This window comes from Brassica napus, chromosome C5, assembly GCF_020379485.1.
Source record: "Brassica napus cultivar Da-Ae chromosome C5, Da-Ae, whole genome shotgun sequence".
NCBI classification, from domain to species: Eukaryota; Viridiplantae; Streptophyta; class Magnoliopsida; order Brassicales; family Brassicaceae; genus Brassica; species Brassica napus.
Window position 1 is genome coordinate 35,280,130 of NC_063448.1, and position 21,922 is coordinate 35,302,051.

The window sequence follows — 21,922 nt, forward strand, 5'->3', positions numbered from 1 at the left end:
ACATTGTTTTTATTATTTTAAAATCTTGTATTCTTTAAGATTTTTTTTGTTAGTTGATTTTATGTTGGTCTTTCAAAGGTTTACTTTATATATCAAATTGATTCCTTTAATAATTTTGCATTTTCACTAAATTGAATAGTAGTTTCCTTTTTATTTTGAAAATCTTGAAATTTTTAAAATAATAATTAAAATGGTAATTTGACATATTTTGGTGCTTTAAAATAATATGTGGATATTCTCAATGATTTATTGCATAAAATTACATATAGTACATATTTTTGTTGAATATTTTCAGCAGTATATAACCTAAATTTTGTAAATCATGTGTTTTAGATTTATATAGTTATAATTGTTTGAAAGTATTGCATTTTTAAATTAACTATTATATTTGTTTGTTATTTTATGTTAATTTTCGAAACTTTATTTTATATAGTATAGATTTGTACATAATGTTTTTAACTTTGTAAGTTTAACTTATTTGATAATTATTTATATTTTATTTTGAAATAAAAAATTTCGTAATATTAACATTTTTAGAAATACCAAATTGAAAAACGATTTGGTATATTTTTGGTGCTTTAAAATAATATGTGAACATTGTCAATGATTTATAATATCAACTTATATATAGTATATGTTAGTTTGAATATTTTCAATAGTATATAACCTAAACTTTGAAAATCATGAGTTTAAATTTAGATTTATATAGTTATACTTGTTTGAAAGTCTTGTATTTTTAAATTAATTATTTTTTTCGTTATTTATTTTTTAATTTTCGAAAAATATTAAACATTATGTTAACTTAATATAGTATTTATATTTTTTGTAAATTTACCTTATTCGATATTGATTTATATTTTAGTTTGAAATAAACATTTTTTTGGTAATATTAACATTTTTAAAAATAGTAAACTTAAATAATAATTTGTCATACTACGATTGGTCGTTTAAATCCTACGTGGACGCTCTCGATGGCTTATAGCCTCAACTTTTATATAGTATAGATTGATTACACAATAAATGTTACTCTCCAAAAATGATTCTCTATTAATAAGAAAAGGATATTATAGTGCTTATAACAGTCTTGCTATTTGTATAACAACGCTTGATTTTTTTTTTAGCGTTTGTCAATTTAAAAACGTTATGTCGGGAAAATAAAGAAATTTAGCTGCTTAATTTGTTACAATAAGGTATGTTCTCGTTCAATCGTTCTTCTTTGTTCTATCTCATTGAGAAAAAAATAACAATTATCTCTTGATCATTCACTCTCTCTCTCTCTCTCTGGCTCCAAAATCAATATCGAAACACTCGGTTGACTCAATGACAATAGCCGGCAGCCGCAACGAGTTGTCGAATCAAATGGAGGTGGGGTTAGATTCGTTTCAGAGACAAGTCGCGGAAAGGTTTATCGATCTAACTGCAGGAGAATGATAATGAGAATCCAAGCACGGCTGCTTCAAGCGCTTAAGCGATGGAATTGGAGAAGCCGAAGGCAAAGCAGAACAAGGAAGGAATTAGTTACATCAACAGCCGCGAAGCCATGGACTCATCAGCTCGTCTCTAGCATCCTTCGCTCCTTACCCAGATTCTTCTTCAATTCCCCACTTTCCATCGGTCGGCAAAAGGGTTTTCGTCACCGGTCACTTTAAAGCAGAGAAACCTCCGTGAAGAATCAGTCCGACAAAGAAAGCTTCACCTTTTTCTTCATGATTATGTTGCACAGTAGCCGAGTATGTCTGATTCTGTTTTTCGTTCTAATGAGGGTAGTGAAATTGAATTGTACATCAAGATTGGTCTGATGAGAATGATGTCAAGACGCTGTATTATAATGTATTGAAGCATCAGGAAAGGAAGTGTCTTCACAAAACAACGAGGAGGTACTTCTGAACTTTAAAAATTGACTTTTTTATTGAGCTCTATTCTCGTTTCTATCACATTTTGACAAGTTGGGATTAGTTTGTTTGAGTTACAGTGCAGTGTCTTATCTATTGTGGTAAAGGATGAATTTTTATTCGGTTTATCTTTTAGCGTAATGCACATTTTATGTATGCAGATTTGCATTCTTCAGTGGTAATGACTGTTATAATGTTCTTGTTATGTGTCGTTTCTGTGACATCTTTGTTTTGTTCCTTTTATCTTTTGCTGAAGGCGAAGACAGCGATGATGTTGAGAAGGAGATTTCTAGGCAAGCTTCCAAAACCAAGTCTGTTAAGGAAGTACGTTTCCCAATCTCACTCGGTTTCTTAGTTTTAGATTCTGCTAAGTAGTTAAAAGGTGTTGTGTTGAATTAGACTGAGGAGCATCATAACAAGGCGAGAGTCGTTGTCTTAGTTTAGATCAGTCCTTGTCAAATGTTCTGAATGACAAATGCTTTTTGTTTCTTATGGTCTTGTTTTCTTTGAGGTCTTGAAGGGTATTGTAAGAAATGGATAACATCAGTGGATTGCCTAATGAACTGTTGGTGAGGGTACTATCGTTAGTTCCAACATTCACTGTTTGTACTTATGGATTTTATCGACAAGAACCTGCCATTACATAGAGCTCCTGTCATAGAAAACTTGTGTCTTTCTTTATGGGAGTCAAGGGTGGGTTCAGATTGCTGTATATCGCTATCTACGTAAGCTGGACGTTTCTTATTCTTTGGTTAAGAAAGAAAACATGGTTCCCAACAGCTTGTTTACTTGCAAAACGCTTGTGATCTTGAAACCTTGAACCAATACATGTCTTTTCATTTGTATAACATAATTCTACTTTCATATATTTTTGTGATCAGATTGTTTTGAATATTGAGTGAGTGATTTGGTTTCGTTGCGGACCGGTTCTAGATTGTCAGTACCTGATTTTTTTTCTATGATATAATATTTGGCAATTAAATATCTGAAATTACCGAAATGTATTCGAAAAGCCAAAAGTATAATTAAAATCCAAAATTTAAAACATATTTATGAAAAACCAAAAGTATAATTAATAACATACTTTACTCTCAAACTGTATACTTTAAAATTTACCATAATTATATAACCTAATCATACTCCAGAATTCTAGTTTTAATTAACAAAAAGAAATTATTTTTCACAGTTATAACCGGTTGTAATTTTTTAAAATTTCATTTTATAAATTTATTTTTTGTTTATTTGTATGTGGTAATTTGTAATTTTTTTTAAATAACAACATCCTAAACCCTAAACCTTAAACCCTAAACATAAATTTTAAAAATTCAATCTTTTCATAATATAACTTCAATCTTAAACTTAAACTCAAAATTTAATCATTTAAAAATTATAATCTCAAATTTAAAAACTTCGAACACTAAATATACACTCTAAATCTAATACCCTAAACCCAAAACCTGAACCCAACGTATAAAGTCTTTAGTCTAATCTAATATTTTTAACATCAAGTCTTAAATTTAAAAGATCCTAATTTTATACTATCCAATGCGTACAAAAGTTAATTTTCAAATTTTAAATCTTAACCTTTTATTATATATATATATATATATATATATATATACCTCAAATCATATATTATCATTACTTTACATTAAACCATATCACATATTTCAAATGCTATATCACAGCCATTAACATTTAAATAAAAACTGAATTTTAATGATGAAACCAAAATATAAAATCATATTTTTGTATTATCTAACATAGAAATTACTATACAAATCTACTAAGAGATAAAACAACATAAAATAGAAATAAAAATTGTCATTGACCTACTGGGATCACATTCTTTACCATTGGATTAGATTTAATTTAACAGACCAAATCTAACAATACTCTCTTTCTTTCTTTTTTCTCCGTGTCGACAGACTTTTTGAGTATCTCTTTGCCTTTATTTTCTTTTTCTTTCTGAAAACTCGTCTCTCTATAGATTCTATCTCAATCTTTAATATCTCTATCAACAAATTCAAAACTTATTTTCTTCTTCCTCAGTCATCTCCTTCAACTTTGTTTCAATCAAAGCAGATTCTTCAAGCCATAGCTGGAGGAAGACATGACAACAACGCTGGATCTGTCTCTCTCTATTAGTTCGAATCTAATTTTATTTGTTTTGTTTTTAGGGTCGATTCAACACATGAGAGGCTGAAGAAGATGATGGTACATCCGCTCGTCACCACCACCATCGCTTCTCAGATCCATCCGTCTTCACCGGGTTCATGTTCTCATAGAAAGTCCTTGTCTTTGCTCGGCCATTCAAAGGAGATATCTTGCCGGAGTCGGAACGAGCCGGAGTCGAAGCGGGAGTCGAGTTGGAGCTGTGTCGGATTATGTATGCGGAGGAAGACGGTGAGATGATGACACGGTAAGGAGAATTGGTGGAGGAGTTTGTGATGATGGAGGATGGAAGAAGACATCAGATGGCGTAGCTGACAGCGTGTTTGAAGTGTCGATGGTGGAGGATCCGGTAAAGGTGGCCGCGGAAGTGAAGCTCTGCGGCAAAGGAGGCGGAGGCGGAGGCGCGAAGAGTTAGGGATTTTTTTTATGTTTTTTTTTGTTTTTTTTTTTACAATTAAAACAAATTTGGTTTAACGTGTAAACTGAATTTATTTGTAAACTGGTTATAATTAATAAATAAATTTTAAATTTTTATTTCTAAATTAGTTTTTAATTTGATTTTAATTAATTATTTTTAATTAATTAATTTTTAATCAATTAATTTAATTAATTTTTAATCAATTTATTTATTTAATTTTTTATTATAGTGTTATATCTATGTCATTTTAACAATTGTATAGAACCAATCGATATCGATGTTTATTTAACTATAGCATCCGAAAGATCCGCTATCAAAAGTGTCAGACCTATGATAACGGGCGCTGTCAAAGCGTTTTAGGAAACATTATTATATCAAACTCATAGCATTTAACGACGCTATTAATATCCACATTTCCTGTAGTGATCCTACTAAAGAGTTATGGTAGTTCTAGTTATTTCTCGACTTCACCTTCTTAAGTAATACCAAGGGTTTGTCGTAAAAAAATAACATATATAATTGAAAATTTTACTCATTGACAATGGAGAAAATGATTTTTTTTTTCTCCTCCTCTTACTCATTTTTCTTTGCTCCTCTTCTCACCTTTCTGCTTTTTTTTCTTTTTTTTTTTTTTTTTTTTGTAACACCTTCTCACCTTTCTGCTTAACGTCGATATGCATGTTTTCTGGTGGAGGTCTTGCCGTTGGGGTTCAAAATCTGCTCCAGGGGGAGATAGATCTGGCTTGCTGAGCTCTTCTTCTTCTAGAGCTTAGACGAGGCGTCGAGGGTTTTGCGGCCGAAGAAGTCAGCTTTTTAGGGCAAGGCTAAGGCGGATATAGTTTTCTCGTTGTAGATCTTTTCAGCGTTCTTAGCGGTGGAGGCACATGAGGTACATGACTGCCTCTCTGCTCTGGTTCATATTTTGTTGGTGTGCGAAGTCAATTATTCGGTGTGGAGTGGAGTGTGTAACATTCTTTGTATCGAGGCTTGGTGTCCTGTCTTGGAAATAGGTCTAGATTAAGCTCAGGGGAGGCAGCAGATGTCTTGTTCTCTGTCGGCGCGTGCTTAGGGTATTGGCAGTTGTGTGATTGTTGTTTCCTTGGGGGTTTAGCGTGTGAAGTTTGAAAGTGTGAAGAAATAAGATTCTGAAACTGAGATTTCTATTTCTTGCTTCTTTCCCCCCCTCCGTTTTACAATAGATTGAGATTGCTTAAATAGAAACAAGTGGAAGCCCTAGTTCCTATTACACATGTTATCATCCTTCTTCTCCAAGAGATCCTAAGGCCGAGAATGAGTTGTACAATCCAGGACCACTTGGTGATATCATGACCTGCTTTCCCTTTCTTTTCTCTTCTCTTGCTCTGTCTTTGTCGCAGAGAGCCGTTGAAGAGGTTTGATGATTTGCTGGAATGGGCTTCAGTTGTTGGGCTTGAGACGGTTGGGCTTGAGATGACTTGCCAATATCCCCTCTCAAACTATGCGTGGGAGGAACGTCAACGCCTAGTTTGAAACGGAGACTGTAGAATGAAGCAGTCGGAAGCGACTTGGTAAAGATATCGGCCAGTTGAAGCTGTGCTGGTATGTGCTTGATGACCAGAGACCCCAAGGCTACCCTTTCACGAACGTAGTGATAATCTGTCTCAAAATGCTTTGTTCTTTTGTGGAATGCCGGATTTGCTGTTAAGTAGATAGAGGAGAGATTGTCTCCAAACAGCTCAGGTGTAACTGGAAGAGATATGCCGAGTTCCCTGAGAAGTATGCTTATCCACGCCATCTCAGATGCTGTTTCAGAGAGCGACCTGTACTCGGCTTCAGTAGAGCTTTTGGAAACAGTCGGCTGTTTCTTAGACGACCAAGAGATGAGGTTCTGACCGAGGAATGTACAGAAACCTCCTGTTGATCTTCTGGTAGCTGGACAACCAGCCCAATCGCTGTCGCTGTAGGCACGGAGAGTGCAGTCAGTATCACGAACCAGTGAGACACCCATTGCAACTGTTCCCTTGACATAGCGCAGAATTCTCTTCAGGTTGTTGAAGTCTGAGAGTGAAGGTGCGTGCATCTTTTGGCACACATAATTTACTGCGAACTAGATATCATGTCTTGTCAAGGTTAAATACTGAAGTTTTCCGGCCAGTTTTCTGAAGAACTGAGGGTTGTAGAAAGGTGTATCTTGATCCGGAACATTGTTGAGTTGCAAAGGCAGAGGCGTGTTGATTGGTGAACAATTTTCCATACCTGCAGCTCCAAGAAGGTCCACAGCATATTGTTCTTGAGACAGAAACATACCTTCATCGTGAAACGTTGCCTGAATCCCCAAGAAGTAATGCAACTTTCCGAGATCTTTCATCCTGAACTCTGAGTTGAGTTGATCAAGCAGCTTAGTTAAGATCTGAGAGCTGTTCCCTGTTATAGCCATATCATCTACGTAGAGTAGAAGCATGATGATGTTACTATCTTTGTTGTAGATGAACAAAGACGGATCTTTCACGCTACACACAAATCCAAACTCAATAAGGAAGTCACTGAATCTGTTAAACCAAGCACGTGGAGACTGTTTCAGTCCATAGAGGGATTTGTGAAGATGACAGACGTGATTTGGTTTGCTCTTATCAACGAATCCCGCTGGCTGCTTCATGTAGACAGTTTCAAGAAGATTGCCGTGTAAGAACGCATTTTTAACATCCATTTGCTTCACTTCCCACTTCATAATTGTTGCAAGATGAAGCACTATACGGACAGTCGCTGTTCTGACTACCGGGCTATATGTCTCGAGATAGTCCACGCCTTCTTCTTGATTGTTACCGTGCACTACAAGACGAGCTCTGTGACTTTGAAGAGTACCGTATGCGTTCAGTTTGTGCCTGTAGATCCACGAGTTTCCTAGTACATGCATCTCTGGCGTTCTTGGGACCAGTGACCATGTCTTTGTAAGGTTACAGTTCTCAATTTCCTCTCCCATGGCGTTGTTCCATCTTGGATCTTTGAGAGCCGCTGTTACAGTTGTCGGAACTGGATCAGTTGATCTATGCGTCAACAGAGCGTACTTAGGATTTGGTTTCACTATTCCAGACTTAGATCTTGTCACCATGGAATGTTGAGACGTTGAAATCGGAACTGTGGAACTGACAGATACAGAGCCAACAGTTCTTTCATCCGGAGCAGATGCAGCACTAACACTTCGTGAGTCGTTTGTTCCACTGGTTGAAGAGACGTTCCTGGTGAGAGGTGGAAAGTCTTCTTCTCTGAACAGGGAACCAGCAGAAGCTACCACAGTTGATGTCTGTGGAATCTGAACGTTTGATTTAACAACAGGAGATGTCTGTGTTGGTTGAGTCTCAACCGTATCAGAGTTATCTACCTGCAGGAAGCTTCTTTGCCAAGCTAACAAGGACGGTGTAGTTGCATGACTGTGAAAGTGACTGTAGACTGATCCAAAAGGGAAGCTTGATTCATCAAAGATCACATGCCTTGAGATGTACACACGTCCCGTTGGTGGATACAGACATCTATACCCTTTATATTTGTCGTTGTAGCCAAGAAAAACGCAGTGAAGAGATCGAGGATCAAACTTCGTTGCTGCGTAATCTCTCAACATAGGATAACATGAACAGCCAAACGATCTGAGAGAAGAGTAGTCTGGTGCTTTGCCGTTTAGTATTTCGAAGGGGCTTCTCTTGTCTTGTAAAGCTGAGGACGGCAAAAGATTACTCAAGAAGTTAGATGTGTAGAAAGCTTCGACCCAATATCTTTGAGGTGTTTTACTCTGAAACATCATTGTGAGTCCCAGTTCTGTAACATGACGATGCTTTCTCTCTGCTAAACCGTTTTGTTGCGGCGTATGAGGACACGAGATGAGCTGTTGTATCCCACTGTCTTTAAGATGAGCCAGAAACCGTTTGCTAATGAACTCACCACCCCCATCACACTGAAAAATTCCAATCTTCTGTGACAACTGATTCTCAACCAGCTTCTGAAACCACACAAATGTATTGAAGAAGTCTGATTTGGCTTTGAGAGGGAGTAACCAACAGAAGCGAGAGAAGTTGTCTATGAATATAACATAAAAACAGAATCCTTGATTAGAGGTAACAGGAGATGGACCCCAGAGATCACAATGGACTCTCTCTAAGGGCCTAGACGCTACAAAAGAAGACGCAACAAACGGTAACCTACAACTCTTCCCTAGTTGACATGAATCACACATCTTCAAGGTACTTTTATTGACTGAAATAAACTTGTTATGACTCAGGTACTTGAGGGTCTGATCTTGTGGATGTCCCAACCTCTTGTGCCACACTTCATCACTCGCTGCTATCTGTCTTGTTGAGTACAAAGCTTGAGGCTTCGGAGAGTTGAGACTGTACAGACCTTCACGGGTGTTGCCTTGTCTCAGAAGGCTTTGCGTTTGCTTGTCCTTTACACACACTTGGTTAGAATCAAACTCAAACGAGCATGGATAGTCATTGGTGAGTTTAGAAACAGACAAGAGTGACTTAGTAATCCCGGGACAAACAAGAACATCTCTAAGAGGAAGAGAGGTACCTGACGTAGAAGCTATGTCCGCAGAGCCAACGTGAGTAATGGGTAAGAAGTTACCATCTCCAACGATAACTGCATCGTTTCCTTTGTAAGGTTGACTGTAGGCTAGATGATGTGGCGAGTTGGTTATGTGAGAAGTGGCTCCTGAATCGGCAAACCATTCTGCCCCAGCATTCTCAGAAACATCGGTGATGCGCATAGCTGCCAAAGCAACTGGCAAGTCCTCCTCTTGATAAGTGTTGTTGAACCTATGCCAGCATCTCAACGCACTGTGTCCATAGCGACCACAGATCTGACACGACGGTCTTTCATCAGACGAGATTGACGATGCAGAGGAACCAGAGTTAGACCTTGGAGAAGACAACTGCTGATGGAAACCTCTTCCCCTTGTGGAGAAGGAACCACGGCCTCTGTTAGCTCTGAAACGTCTATTAAACTGACCTCTTCCTCCTTGGTTGTAGTACCCAGCTTGATAGTTTGTTTTCTGAGTATTAAAAGCCATATGAGGAGAGACGTCTGTGGGAGCATTGTACCTTTGGATGCGAGCATCATAGCTGTGAAGACGCGGAACCAGATCTTCCAAGTTAGGATTTGGCATCATGTCCACAGAACCTTCGATGCTTGTTATGAGAGGTTCATAGTCCTTGCCTAAACCCTGAAGAGCCGCAAAAATTTTCATCCTTTCCGGAACAGGACTTCCAATCGAAGCCAACTGGTCACAAATAAGCTTAACATCAGTGAGATAGTCTGTCATAGATCTATCTAGCTTGGCCACGGTCTGGAGCTTGCGCTGGAGTTCGAACAAACGTGACGACGTGGGACGGTTGTAGTGCTTGGCTAACGCATCCCAGATCTGGTGAGAGGTTGAGCAGGAGACAACAAGGCTCTGTATGTCTTCTGAGAAAGAACCAAGCAACCAAGACTTGATAACCTGATCTGTTTGGAACCAAGTGTGATAGTCAGGGTTTATAACAGGAGTTGTAGATCCATTGATTCCTGGAACGGCGAGAGTCTCAGGTGGTCGAGGCGTAGCTCCGGTAACAAACCCTAAGAGACGTTGACCGTTGAGAAATGCTTCGAACTGATTCTTCCACAACAAGTAGTTTCTTTCTGTGAGCTTAACAGTGACTGAGTTCACTATCTTTAGTGAAGGAGGTGAATAGAGTTCAACAGCTTCCATGGCTCTGATACCATGAAAGTGTGAAGAAATAAGATTCTGAAACTGAGATTTCTATTTCTTGCTTCTTTCCCCCCTCCGTTTTACAATAAATTGAGATTGCTTAAATAGAAACAAGTGGAAGCCCTAGTTCCTATTACACATGTTATCATCCTTCTTCTCCAAGAGATCCTAAGGCCGAGAATGAGTTGTACAATCCAGGACCACTTGGTGATGTCATGACCTGCTTTCCCTTTCTTTTCTCTTCTCTTGCTCTGTCTTTGTCGCAGAGAGCCGTTGAAGAGGTTTGATGATTTGCTGGAATGGGCTTCAGTTGTTGGACTTGAGACGGTTGGGCTTGAGATGACTTGCCAATACAGTTTAGGTACTGTTGTACTGAGTTGTCGTTATGGTAGCTTATGTTTCAATGTCGAGGCTGCTCTCTGTTTTCTTGTTCCTCTCATGTCCTTCCATGTTTGAGAATCAAGATTGCTCTAGCCATTTTGCGAGTGGTTTTGAGTTTCTTTCAGTCATGCTTCATTGGTTTTCACTTCACCTCTCCAGTGTGGCCAGCCCTGAGGCGTAAAGAAGACCGGTTTCAGGTTCTCTGGACCTTAGTAGAGAGCCTTAAATTGTGCTAGTTGGGTTCTGATTTTTGAAGATCTTGATGTTTGATGTTGTCTCTACCGCATCCCATATTTGTTCTGAGGATGGATGGATGGATTTCGTTTGGTGGTTCCGAGATCATCCAGCATATTCAATCTTCACCTGCTGGTTTTCGAGGCCCTATGTATCATCACAGCCTCTCTTCCATTCGGGGTTTGCTCTTAATGTCATGAAGAAAGCGAGCTTGAAGCGATAATCTAAGACTAGCTACTCCGGCAATGACTCCAAAAGAACCGGCATCCGAAGCAATGAGTTAAACCTCACTTTTTAAGTGGTTATCATCGAAGACAGAAAACATTTAATGATACTTTAAGGATTTCAGAGCGCTCTAGCGAAACGTATCGGTATGGTGGGCAAACAAAGCTAGTATTGTAATGTTTGAATTAGAAAATTTTATTCAAATTAATACATGAATTTCTGTTTCTTTATATATATATATATATATATATATATATATACACGATTTTTATTTTTTTTTGGTGTAAGAAAATACGATGTCTTCAATGTTAGAACTTAGAATATTCCAAATTAAAACCAAGAAATTTACTACGGGCTCCAAGTTTATTATACGTCACTGAATAAATAAGGGAAATTTTTTTTTTTTAAAGCAAAAAAATGATAACTATGTCTCTTTAGACTAATATCTATTTTGTGTCATTTTTGCCCATAACACCCTTTAATATTTTTGAAAATAAATTTAATAAATAGTTTTACAAAAAAAAAAAAAATTGGAAAAATAGTAACTTTTGATAAAATACCAATATGAACTTAGTGGTATTTTTTCAGTTCTAAAAATGTTTAAATCATAAATTTCAGATTATATTCTAAATAAAGTATAAATGACATTCTACGAAGTAGAAAACAAAATCCACTTTTTTCATAAATCTACAATGTTTAGAATACGTGATCTACATAAATAAGAGTATTCTAAAACTATTTAGAATACACATTCCGCGCTTAACCTACTGATCTAAAATCTTTAGAAATCAAAATCTACACATTAATATAAATCTACAACACGTAGAAACCGACTTCTAGAGATTTACTGTAAATCTAAAACATGTAGAAATCAAAATCTGCATATTACTATAATTCTAAAAACCTGTAGAAATCGATTTCTACAAATTAGTTGTATTCTACGGATAAAAAATCAGTTCCTAAAAATATGGAAACAAAATATTTGGGAATATTCACTTTCATATTTTGAAAAAAATCGATTTTTTTATAAAAAAACAAAAAAACAAAAAAAAATTACAACTTTAAGGGCAATAAATAATTAGTTAAGTCATAACCTTAAATGGTTGATAGCCTCATAATAAGAATTAAATGTTTAAGCAATTATATATATCAAAAGCAGTTAAGATCCCAATATGGATCGAAACTGCTGCATTTCAAAATACTCATCTCTATCGCATTGACCAAAAATTCGTCCGTACAACTCTTCATAATCATCCACTTCCAAATCCTGCATCCACCCCCTCCTCGGCGAGTCCAATGGAAATTCATTAATCGCCTGAATCTGATCCGGAGACAATCCGACCCGAGAATGTCCCTGACCCGACCCGAGATCTGCTTCAGTAGACGACACGCCCGGTTTAAACAGCAGTGCTGCCTCCTGAGCAGCAGCTTGAATGTGCTCGGAACTTGAGCTTTGCGGCTGAGGAAAACTGTCAGCAAGCTCCGGAAAGTTGACATGTGTCCCACGTCCTCGGAGGTGAATAGCCGCAACGTCGTAAGCAGCTGCGGCCATTTCGGCCGTCTCGTAGCTTCCGAGCCAAATACGGGTTTTCTTACCGGGTTCTCGGATTTCCGACACCCATTTTCCCCACTTCCTCTGGCGAACGCCTCTATAAGACACTTGGTCAACAGAGAATCGTTGTTCTAGTTGACCAACATTTTTGTTTTCCATGTAACTAATACAAACGTGTTTAATACCTATGAGAGGGGTGTGTGTGTGTGTTTTGAAATGTGCTTAATTAGATCGAGGACAGAGTTATAGAGTCCGTGTTTAAGTGGAATCGTATATATAGAGAGTAAAAGAAAAGACATGAAATGATGGGATGGAAGTTTTGTGGAAGACTTTGTTTGGTTTCAGGTGGAGTGAGCTTCCCACGTAGTTACCTGTGGAGTGGGACTATGCTGTCATGCATGCATGTGTCTAATTCTACAGAATCGACGGGTTTCTATAATTTAAAAAGAAGTTCTTTTGACATGAATAAACAAGTGCATTTTTCGAAAGCTGTTTTAAATAAATAAATAAGTGAATAAATAGGTGCATTTTCAGCTATAATCTCTGCTAAACATTATAGGATATTCAAAACAATTTATATTTTCATTGAAAATCAGTATTATTGCCATTTTATACAACTTGATTATATCATCCCAAACCATTTAATATTTAACACAAACATTAAAATAAATTAGAATATGTAACAATAAAAATATATTACAGGTAAAAATCATATTAGCCATTTACATATATATATATTTAACAGAATATACTAAAATATGTTTTTCAAACATTTTTCAAAAATTGTTTGGTTTTCGATGCGGATTGGGTTTGATATTGGTTTTCAGTTATAACACTTGAAAAACCGTTCAAGTATATAGGTCTGGTCTAATAGATTATGGGACTTTGATTTTCAGGTCAATTCTGAGTCAAGTTTTTTAGGTATGAATATTCTTGACTAATTATGTTAGATAACTATTAAGAAAATATAATATGTTACAAAGTTTAAAAATAAATATTAAAAATAAGTTTTGAAATGCATATAGTACAAATGTATAGTTCTGCAACTTGACATATTTAATATAGTTACCAAAAGTTATATTAACTTAGATATGATTCCAGAGAAACACAAATATAAAAATTAAAAGCAAAAAAAAAATATATACTCGCCATTTGAAAGTGCGCATCAGAATCTAGTATTCATATAATTTAGCATTATTTATTTATAGTTATATTTTCAAATATTTATATAATTTGAGATTTATTTTTTAAAAGAAAATCAATAGTTACATATCTTTAATAACAAAATTATACATGAAAAAAAAGAAAAAGAAAAATGCATACATGGTTTTCTCAACAAAAACATACATGATCTTCAAATAGCCGGAAACGACTTCGTAAGGATCTAATTTTACTATCCTTGCTGGCAGTTATACGATTATTGATTATTTTTTCTTAGTCAGTTTAGTAGATTGTGTTTTTTTGGTAAACTTTTTAGACCAAATGCAAAGAAAGTTTATTAATTGGTTCGTACGTCTTTCTTTTTTTTTGACAAAAACTTAATTATACTTCTTTCTTACATTTTAAAATACTTATAAGTTATAACATTGATTTTAAATTAAGGTTTCGATTGGCAATGTTGTACAGCCAATTATGTTAATGCCACCGATTTTTAAAAATAATATAAAACATTTTTTTTTCTTTTATATCTCCCCGCTGCTGTTTATACGGACAACATCGCTGCTTTTTTTTTATATTTAGAAGAATTGTGAGCACATCCTTTATATACTAAAAGATAAACACTGTAATAAATGCGTTCACATTATAATGGACATAAGACAGTTTAATACCGATTTGAGAATTAGTATGTTGATGTATCACGTGTAGAAAGCTTCTTAGCTAAACTCTATATAAATGTGTCAACACTATATACATTATGTTTTTTTAATATAAAACTCACATGTAGGATTCAAATAAAATTTACGTTATCCGGAATTTTCGGTTCGAATCAAAAACCAATTATATATATAATATTATTTTTATTGTTTACGGATTGAGCTGGGCAAAGTATTCATAAATTTTGATTCAATTCGTTATTTGTTTTGATTCGAACCAAAAAATCTGGATATTCGTAACTCTACGAAGCAAAAAAAAAAAAACTAAAATGCAATATTTGTAAAAAAAAAGTAAATCACAAATACTAATATTATTAGGAACGAATATCCAATTCAATCCGCTATATACATATAAATACATATATTTAAAGAATTATATATATAAGTTATATATTATAGTTTATATAAGTTTTACAACATTTGAATTTATTATATTAGGCATTAGAATTTAAAAGGTTAAATAATGTTTTATTTTTGTAGTAAAATATTATTATTTTTAGATTTCTTCATTTATTTTAAAAAAAATTATTTTGCTTACAGATCAAATCGGATATCCTTTAAAATTCTAAAAATTTTCGGATATCCGAGACGCTAAATATCCATGTGGCTAAGGATCAAATCGACGCAAATGCCTCCAAATACCCGGAAATTCGATCCTTGCCCACCCATATTGATGGATAAAATTTGATTTTCTTAATATAAAATTTATTTTACTAATGTCTAGGTATATTTTATTTTTAATTCATTTTCTTTTAAGAATTTTATATGTCATGTATTATTTTGAACAAAAATATCATTTAATATTAATTAACAGAATTTTTATATATTTATCAACCACCTTTATATACTTTTACATACACATACATGTGGACTTTGACGTAAATACCTTATAACTAAATATTCACCACAACTGAATTATCTAATTTTCTTGGAAGTTGAAATATTATTTTTCTTAATGCTTTTGTCACTATCGACCAAATTGTAATGAAATGATTTGTCTTAATAATTTTATTTTCTTTTTCTTTAACTATTATCCGTTTAGAAGCTACAATAAGAAACCATTGGTTTGACATTAAAACTATATAAAATTCAGAACATGAAAGCAAACAAATAATAGTAACTTTTTGTTATCACCGAAAAAACCAAAAACATAAAACATTTCAACTGAATAAACCAAAATAAATATTGATTTAGAATGATTGTTATATTTTAGGAGATTCAATCTAACTTAAAACCAAACCGATATCCAACTTAACCAGATTTACTGTCTCCTTATTAAAAAAATAATGAATTTAATAATCATATTCCACGTAAGACGCAGATTATTACCTAGTATTTATTATTTCTAAATATATGATTTTCTAAAGTTCAGTACTAATCAAGTAATCATACAGAATATTAAATGGTTTTGATAAGAAAAAATAGGTACTTATTATTTAGATAGTCTTATTCTATAAATCTGTTGTCCAATAATTCCTTTTTATTATTTTGATATCACCAAGTAAATGGTTTTAGTAAATGTAATCATTTACTATTTGAAATGCTGATTACAGTAATTGTTCTCTACTTTTCTATGTGTAGGTTTGAACTTTCAAGTACGCGTTGGTTTAATTCGTAGTCTCGAGAATCTTGATTATCCCATAAAACAGCATAACACGATTTTTGAACATATGTCCAAGAGTCAAGATGTAGAAAAAAAGGAGCACGAGACCTGACAGAAGTGTGATGATGACATTTACTCTAAAAGAATATGAAATCTGTATCTACCCATAGACTATCAAGTTGACCAAATTAGTGTAGAGTTCGTTACGAAGGTGCGGAGAAAGAGAAATCTATTAATGTTAACCAAAACACGATTTAAGAGCATCGCGATTTAAGAGCATCGTTGTTGAGAGTTCAACGGAGAGTTTACACAGTTTTTAGAAAACAAAAATATTAAAATAAATAAAAGAAGTGAACTTGTTTCCTACAAGATCAATGCACTGAACCCGGGTCATCATTGTTGCGCGGGTTCCACGGCACGTGACAGCCCGCGATTAATCCGATTAATTAATTTTTTTTCTTAAAATAAAAATCGAACAGAAAAAATAAAATAATAAAAAAATACTTTGTGAACCTCTTCCATGGAGTTCAGTGATGCTAATGCGCTAACAGATGTAAACTACCGAAGACAGACTGTCATCCAAAGTGTTTGACAAAAAAAGAAAAAGAAAAAAAAAGACTGTCATCCAAATAATTTATTGGATTATAGTAAAGCCTCGCGTGTCGAATTTTTCACTAAAAGAAAATAAATGGTTACGTGAGGTCACTACCACCGCCACTAACCACCACACTCGCAATCCGTACGGACCTGGATAATCCGGTGGTCAAAAAGGTCTCCATGTCAATCTCACCGTCCATATTCTCGAGGGACCCTACATATGAATGAATATAACAAAAATAACTTTTCAGTCTATTCCTTTTTTCCAAAGATAAATCAGTCTATTCGGGATCATACCAGCACTAATGTACCGGACCCCATCAGAATTCTGCAGTTAGGCATCTTTGGACGAGAGTAGTATTAGGATGGGTGACCTCCAGGAAAGTCCTCGCGTTGCACCCCTAAAAAAAAGATGTTTCAAAAAAAAAAATCAGCCTATTCACTTGAACTCTCATATATGTCTATTTGTTCAATAATTTACTATATTATGACCGGCTCTTGAAATGACGAGTATATTTTTTGTTTTAATTTTTTTTTGAAAATTTTAATTTTTATATTTGTGTTTTTCTTGTAATCATATTTGTGTTTAATATTAATTTAATATAATTTTTGGTAACTATATTAAATATATCAAATTGCATAACTATATATTTATGCCATATGCATTTCAGAAATTATTTTTAAATTTTATTCATAAAGGTTGCAACATATTATATTTTCTTAGTACCTAACATAATTAGTCAGGAATATTTGTACCTAAAAAAATCGTTTCAGAATCGACTCGAAAATCACAATCTCATACTTTATCAGACCTTACTTATATATTTGAATGGTTCTTAAAGTGTTATATCCGAAAACTAATATCAAACTCGATCCGCACCAAAAAACCCAACAATTTTTCGAAAAATATTTTTAAAAATCTAAATATTCTGATATATATATATATATATATATATATATATATATATATATATATATATATATATGTAAGTAGGTTAATATGGTATTCACTAACTTTAAGTAAAATCACATTTAATAAATATTTTTTAATCGAATAACCTATTTAAAACCCATTAAACTAAATGAGTTTTTATGAATATTTATTTCTATTAAATGTCCACTTAAACCTGGTTAAACCCAATTTTTAACATCATGTGTTTTGTTAATTGATAAACTTAATGTCTTTGTAAAATATTTAAAATTTGAATAAACTAATGTCTAGTTGAATAAATTAATCTAGATTCTGACCTGCCCTTTCAAAAGGCGGGTATATTTTTTGTTTAAACTATTTTTGATAAATTTAATTTTTTAATTTTTGTTTTTTTTTAATATTTCTGTTCCATATTAATTTAATTAATTATTTAAACTTTATTCCTAAAGTCTGTAACATATTGTATTTTCTTAGTAGTTACCTAACATAATTAATGAAGAATATTCCTACCCAAAAAACCAACTTGGAATCGACCCAGAAATCAAAGTCTCATACTCTATTAGACATGGCCTATATACTCGAGCGGTTCTTAAAATGTTATATCCGAAAACCAATATCAAATCCAATCCGCACCGAAAACCGAACAAATTTTTGAAAAATGTTATGTTAAATACATATAGATATATAAATGAGTTAATATGGTCTTCACTAACTTTAAATAAAATCACATTTAACCATGAGTCTTTATGATTTCAAATGAGCTTTGATATTTATAAAATTGTGACAAACATGAAAAAGTATGATTACTTAAATTAAGTTGTAACCATTATATTTATGAGAGTGATCATTGTTGTATGTAGTCTAACAATACTGTGGTATGAGTTTAGCTCGAAAGAATTTTGCAAATCTCTACAATAATAATTTATTTTTATAGAAATCAAAAGTTCGAATTCACAAACTCACTTTCGTATTGCTTTAGAAAAATAACTAAAAAACTAAAGCTTAATCACTTCACACAATTCGTTGGTGATACAACAACATATATAGGACTAGATAATCCTAATCCTATTAGTAATCATTCTTTCAGTATTTCATATTCTCTATTGATAAACATAACAGTTAGATTTAGGATAGCTTGTGGTTCAAGCTAGCTCCCAAGCTTGAACCAACAGTCTCCCCGTTAAGCTTGATTTCATCTTCACATACTACTTGCATTCCAATAAAACTCCTCATATCAGCAAAACGAACTCGGCTAAGGGACTTAGTAAGTATATCAGCTTGTTGCTTATTTACCGGGACGTGTTCCACCTCAACTTGATCGTTTTCAACGCACTCTCGTATGAAGTGAAACCTCCTGTAAATGTGTTTGCTTCGACCATAAAAACGGGGCTCTTAGTGAGTGCAATCACAGACTTATTATCAACCCGTATAACCACCCTTTTGCAACCATCACCCACGACTTCACTTAACAGTTCCTGGAGCCATATAGCTTGCTTCGCAGCTTCCGTGGCGGCCATAAATTCTGCCTCACGGGATGATAACGCCACAATCTCTTGCTTTTGAGAACACCAGGTTACGGGACTGTCTCCAAGATAAAAGATATGTCCCGTTGTACTCTTGTCATCATCATCGTCGACATTGTGAGAACTATCACTGAATCCCACCAATGCTTGCCTTGACGATCGTGTAAACCTCAAACCAAGATTAGTAGTACCTCGCAATTACCTCAGTACTTGTTTCAAAGCCGCACCGTGAGACTCCTTAGGTTGTTGCATATATCTACTAAGCATACCGACACTGAAAGAAAGATCAGGCTGTGTGTGTAATAAATAGCGAAGGCACCCAATGCTTCTTCTATACTCCCTCTCGTCGATGTCTCTTTTCGTGACGACTTAGATAGCTTGACGTTCATGTCCATATGTATATGAGTAAGATTGCAATTGTTCATACCATCTTCTTCGAGGATCTTCTTAGCATATCGATCTTGTGATAGCACAATTCCTTCATCAGTTTGACGGACCTCAATACCTAAATAGTAAGTTAGTCTACCAAGGTCGCTCATCTCAAATCTTCGGGCCATCTCCTTCTTAAACGTAATGATAGACTTCAATGACGAACCTGTCACAAGTAAGTCATCAACATATACGCAAACAACAAGCAAATCCTCCTTCTTCTCCTTTCTATAGAGTGACGGTTCTTTCGAACAACGGGTGAAGCCTAGCTCTTTCAAGATCGTATTGAGTTTGATGTTCCATGCCCTAGGCGCCTGTCTCAAGCCGTAGAGAGCCTTATGTAGTTTATAAAATTATTTGATCGCTTGATAAAATTGTTATCTACTCAGAAACAAACGGTTCTTAATTATATTTTTATTAATACAAATTCATTTATTAGAGTTAAGTGTCACCGAGTATCCGAAACTACCAAGTTCTAGAAGTAGTTGGGTTTGACTGAATTATATCTTATTAATTAGGCTAAGACTCGCACCTTACGCATGATGAATATTATATATAAAAATTATTTTTAGATGATATTATTTATTTTATGTTCATTTACATATTATGAAATAACATATATATATATATATATATATATAAATTACTGGGAAGCGAGTAACAGTTATCTATATAATTAAGTTGGAGTAAAAATATTTAAATAATAAGTTTATTTATTTATATAGTATATAATTATTTAAATGATATTAAAATAGTTATACAGTATATTTTAATATGAATTTTTATTAACTCAGGCTTCCTACTCATATGATTTTATTAACATTTTTATATTTGCCGTAACAAAATTTTAGCCATCAATCTCAAAATTTTCAGTGTGAGATTTTTAATAATTTTAGTAATTTATTATTTTGAGAACAAATTCAATGCAAATTTTGAAATTAAGATATCAAGGTCTCAATACTTTTTCAGAGCAAATTTTAAAATTAACATATTTTTGTATTTTTATGGTATATAGCTTAATTTAAACAATATTAAATTATATATATATATATTTAATCTTAATATCGATTAAATGAGATTTCATATTCATATGATTTTATGATCATTCGTATCTTGCTATAACAAAATAAAATTTAAACCACTGATCACAAAAATTTCAATATGAGAATTTTAACAGTTTTAGTAATTTATAGTCGTTTTAAAAAATTCAAATATATCATATAAGAAAAAAATCTAATTTTTAGTATATGGTTAATGTAATTAGTTAAATTTTTTTAATAATATAAAATTAAACAAAAATGATAGTGAATACAAAAATTGTTATCAAATCTTTATAATTCAAAATTATTAATTATCATATATATATTAATCATATTAGTTAATTTCGTAGTTTTAATTTAAGGAAAATATAGAATATTGTTCGTACACTACTAATCAGTTTGATAGTTAGTTTGATAAAAAATATAATATATGTTTATATGGACAAACCTAAAGATTTTAAGAATTATCCTAATGGTGACACATGACCACTTTGACCACTTTAAATGTTTTAATGCTTCTTAAATTAATATATAAATGATTCTTATTTTAGTTTCTTCAATATCTCACTACAAGAAAACACATGCTTAACGACGAAAATTAACGAGGAAAAACAATCCTCGTAAATTTGCGTCGAGTTTACGACGAATTTACGTGAAAAACTAAAGTCATCGTTATTTCCTCGTAACGTAACGACAAAACTGTTTCGTCGTAAAGTGAATGTAACTTTACGAGTATTTTACGAGGAAAAACTATTTCCTCGTAAATACGACGTAAACTTTGCGTGGTATTTACGAGGGAATAGTTTACGTGTATTTAGCGAGGAAATTTTTGAATCCACCAACTTTATAGGTGTTACACGTTTTTTTTGCCCACCTAATTAATTTTCGTCGTAAATTCATAGCAAAATTACAACTACCAGATTCGAATTTTCCTATAAATATGGATGTTTAAACATCATTTTAAACACACCAACAACAAAAAACGTGAAAGAAAAAAAAATGGCTGGCTCCGGGAATATTTACGAGTTGCGGAAGTGGATGTATATGCATAGAGATGCTAACGGGAGAGTGACGAAAGAATACCTTGCGGGTCTGGAGACATTTATGCATCAAGCAGATTCAACACCGCTCGCCCAAGAAAGTGGTAAGATGTTCTGTCCTTGTCGGAAATGCAACAATTCGAAACTGGCAAACCGTGAAAATGTTTGGAAGCATTTAATAAATAGAGGTTTCACGGCAAATTACTATATCTGGTTTCAACATGGAGAAGGTTTTAATTATGATCAGAATGAAGCTAGTAGTAGTAATAGCAATTTTCAGGAAAAAGAA

General features: G+C 33.7%; 1 protein-coding gene, 1 long non-coding RNA gene and 1 pseudogene across 2 annotated transcripts; 2 read left to right on the forward strand and 1 right to left on the reverse strand.

Moving 5' to 3' along the window:
* The first annotated feature begins 839 nt into the window (after window positions 1-839).
* LOC106368365 lies at window positions 840-2,876 on the forward strand. Its single transcript, XR_001274005.3, has 2 exons — window positions 840-1,877; window positions 2,149-2,876. It is a non-coding gene; the product is annotated as an uncharacterized LOC106368365 (long non-coding RNA).
* Window positions 2,877-12,001: 9,125 nt separating this feature from the next.
* LOC106365047 (ethylene-responsive transcription factor ERF022-like) lies at window positions 12,002-14,279 on the reverse strand. The gene has a single exon (XM_048758735.1). The coding sequence runs from the start codon at window positions 12,753-12,755 to the stop codon at window positions 12,204-12,206; it is 552 nt and encodes a 183-aa protein (XP_048614692.1). The 5' UTR covers window positions 12,756-14,279; the 3' UTR covers window positions 12,002-12,203.
* Window positions 14,280-16,953: 2,674 nt separating this feature from the next.
* On the forward strand, window positions 16,954-17,072 carry LOC125588239 (annotated as a pseudogene).
* The last annotated feature ends 4,850 nt before the right edge of the window (window positions 17,073-21,922 follow it).

Excerpts from the sequence above, each read along its gene's own strand:
- LOC106365047 (XM_048758735.1), bottom strand. The coding sequence starts at position 12,755 with ATGGAAAACAAAAATGTTGGTCAACTAGAACAACGATTCTCTGTTGAC.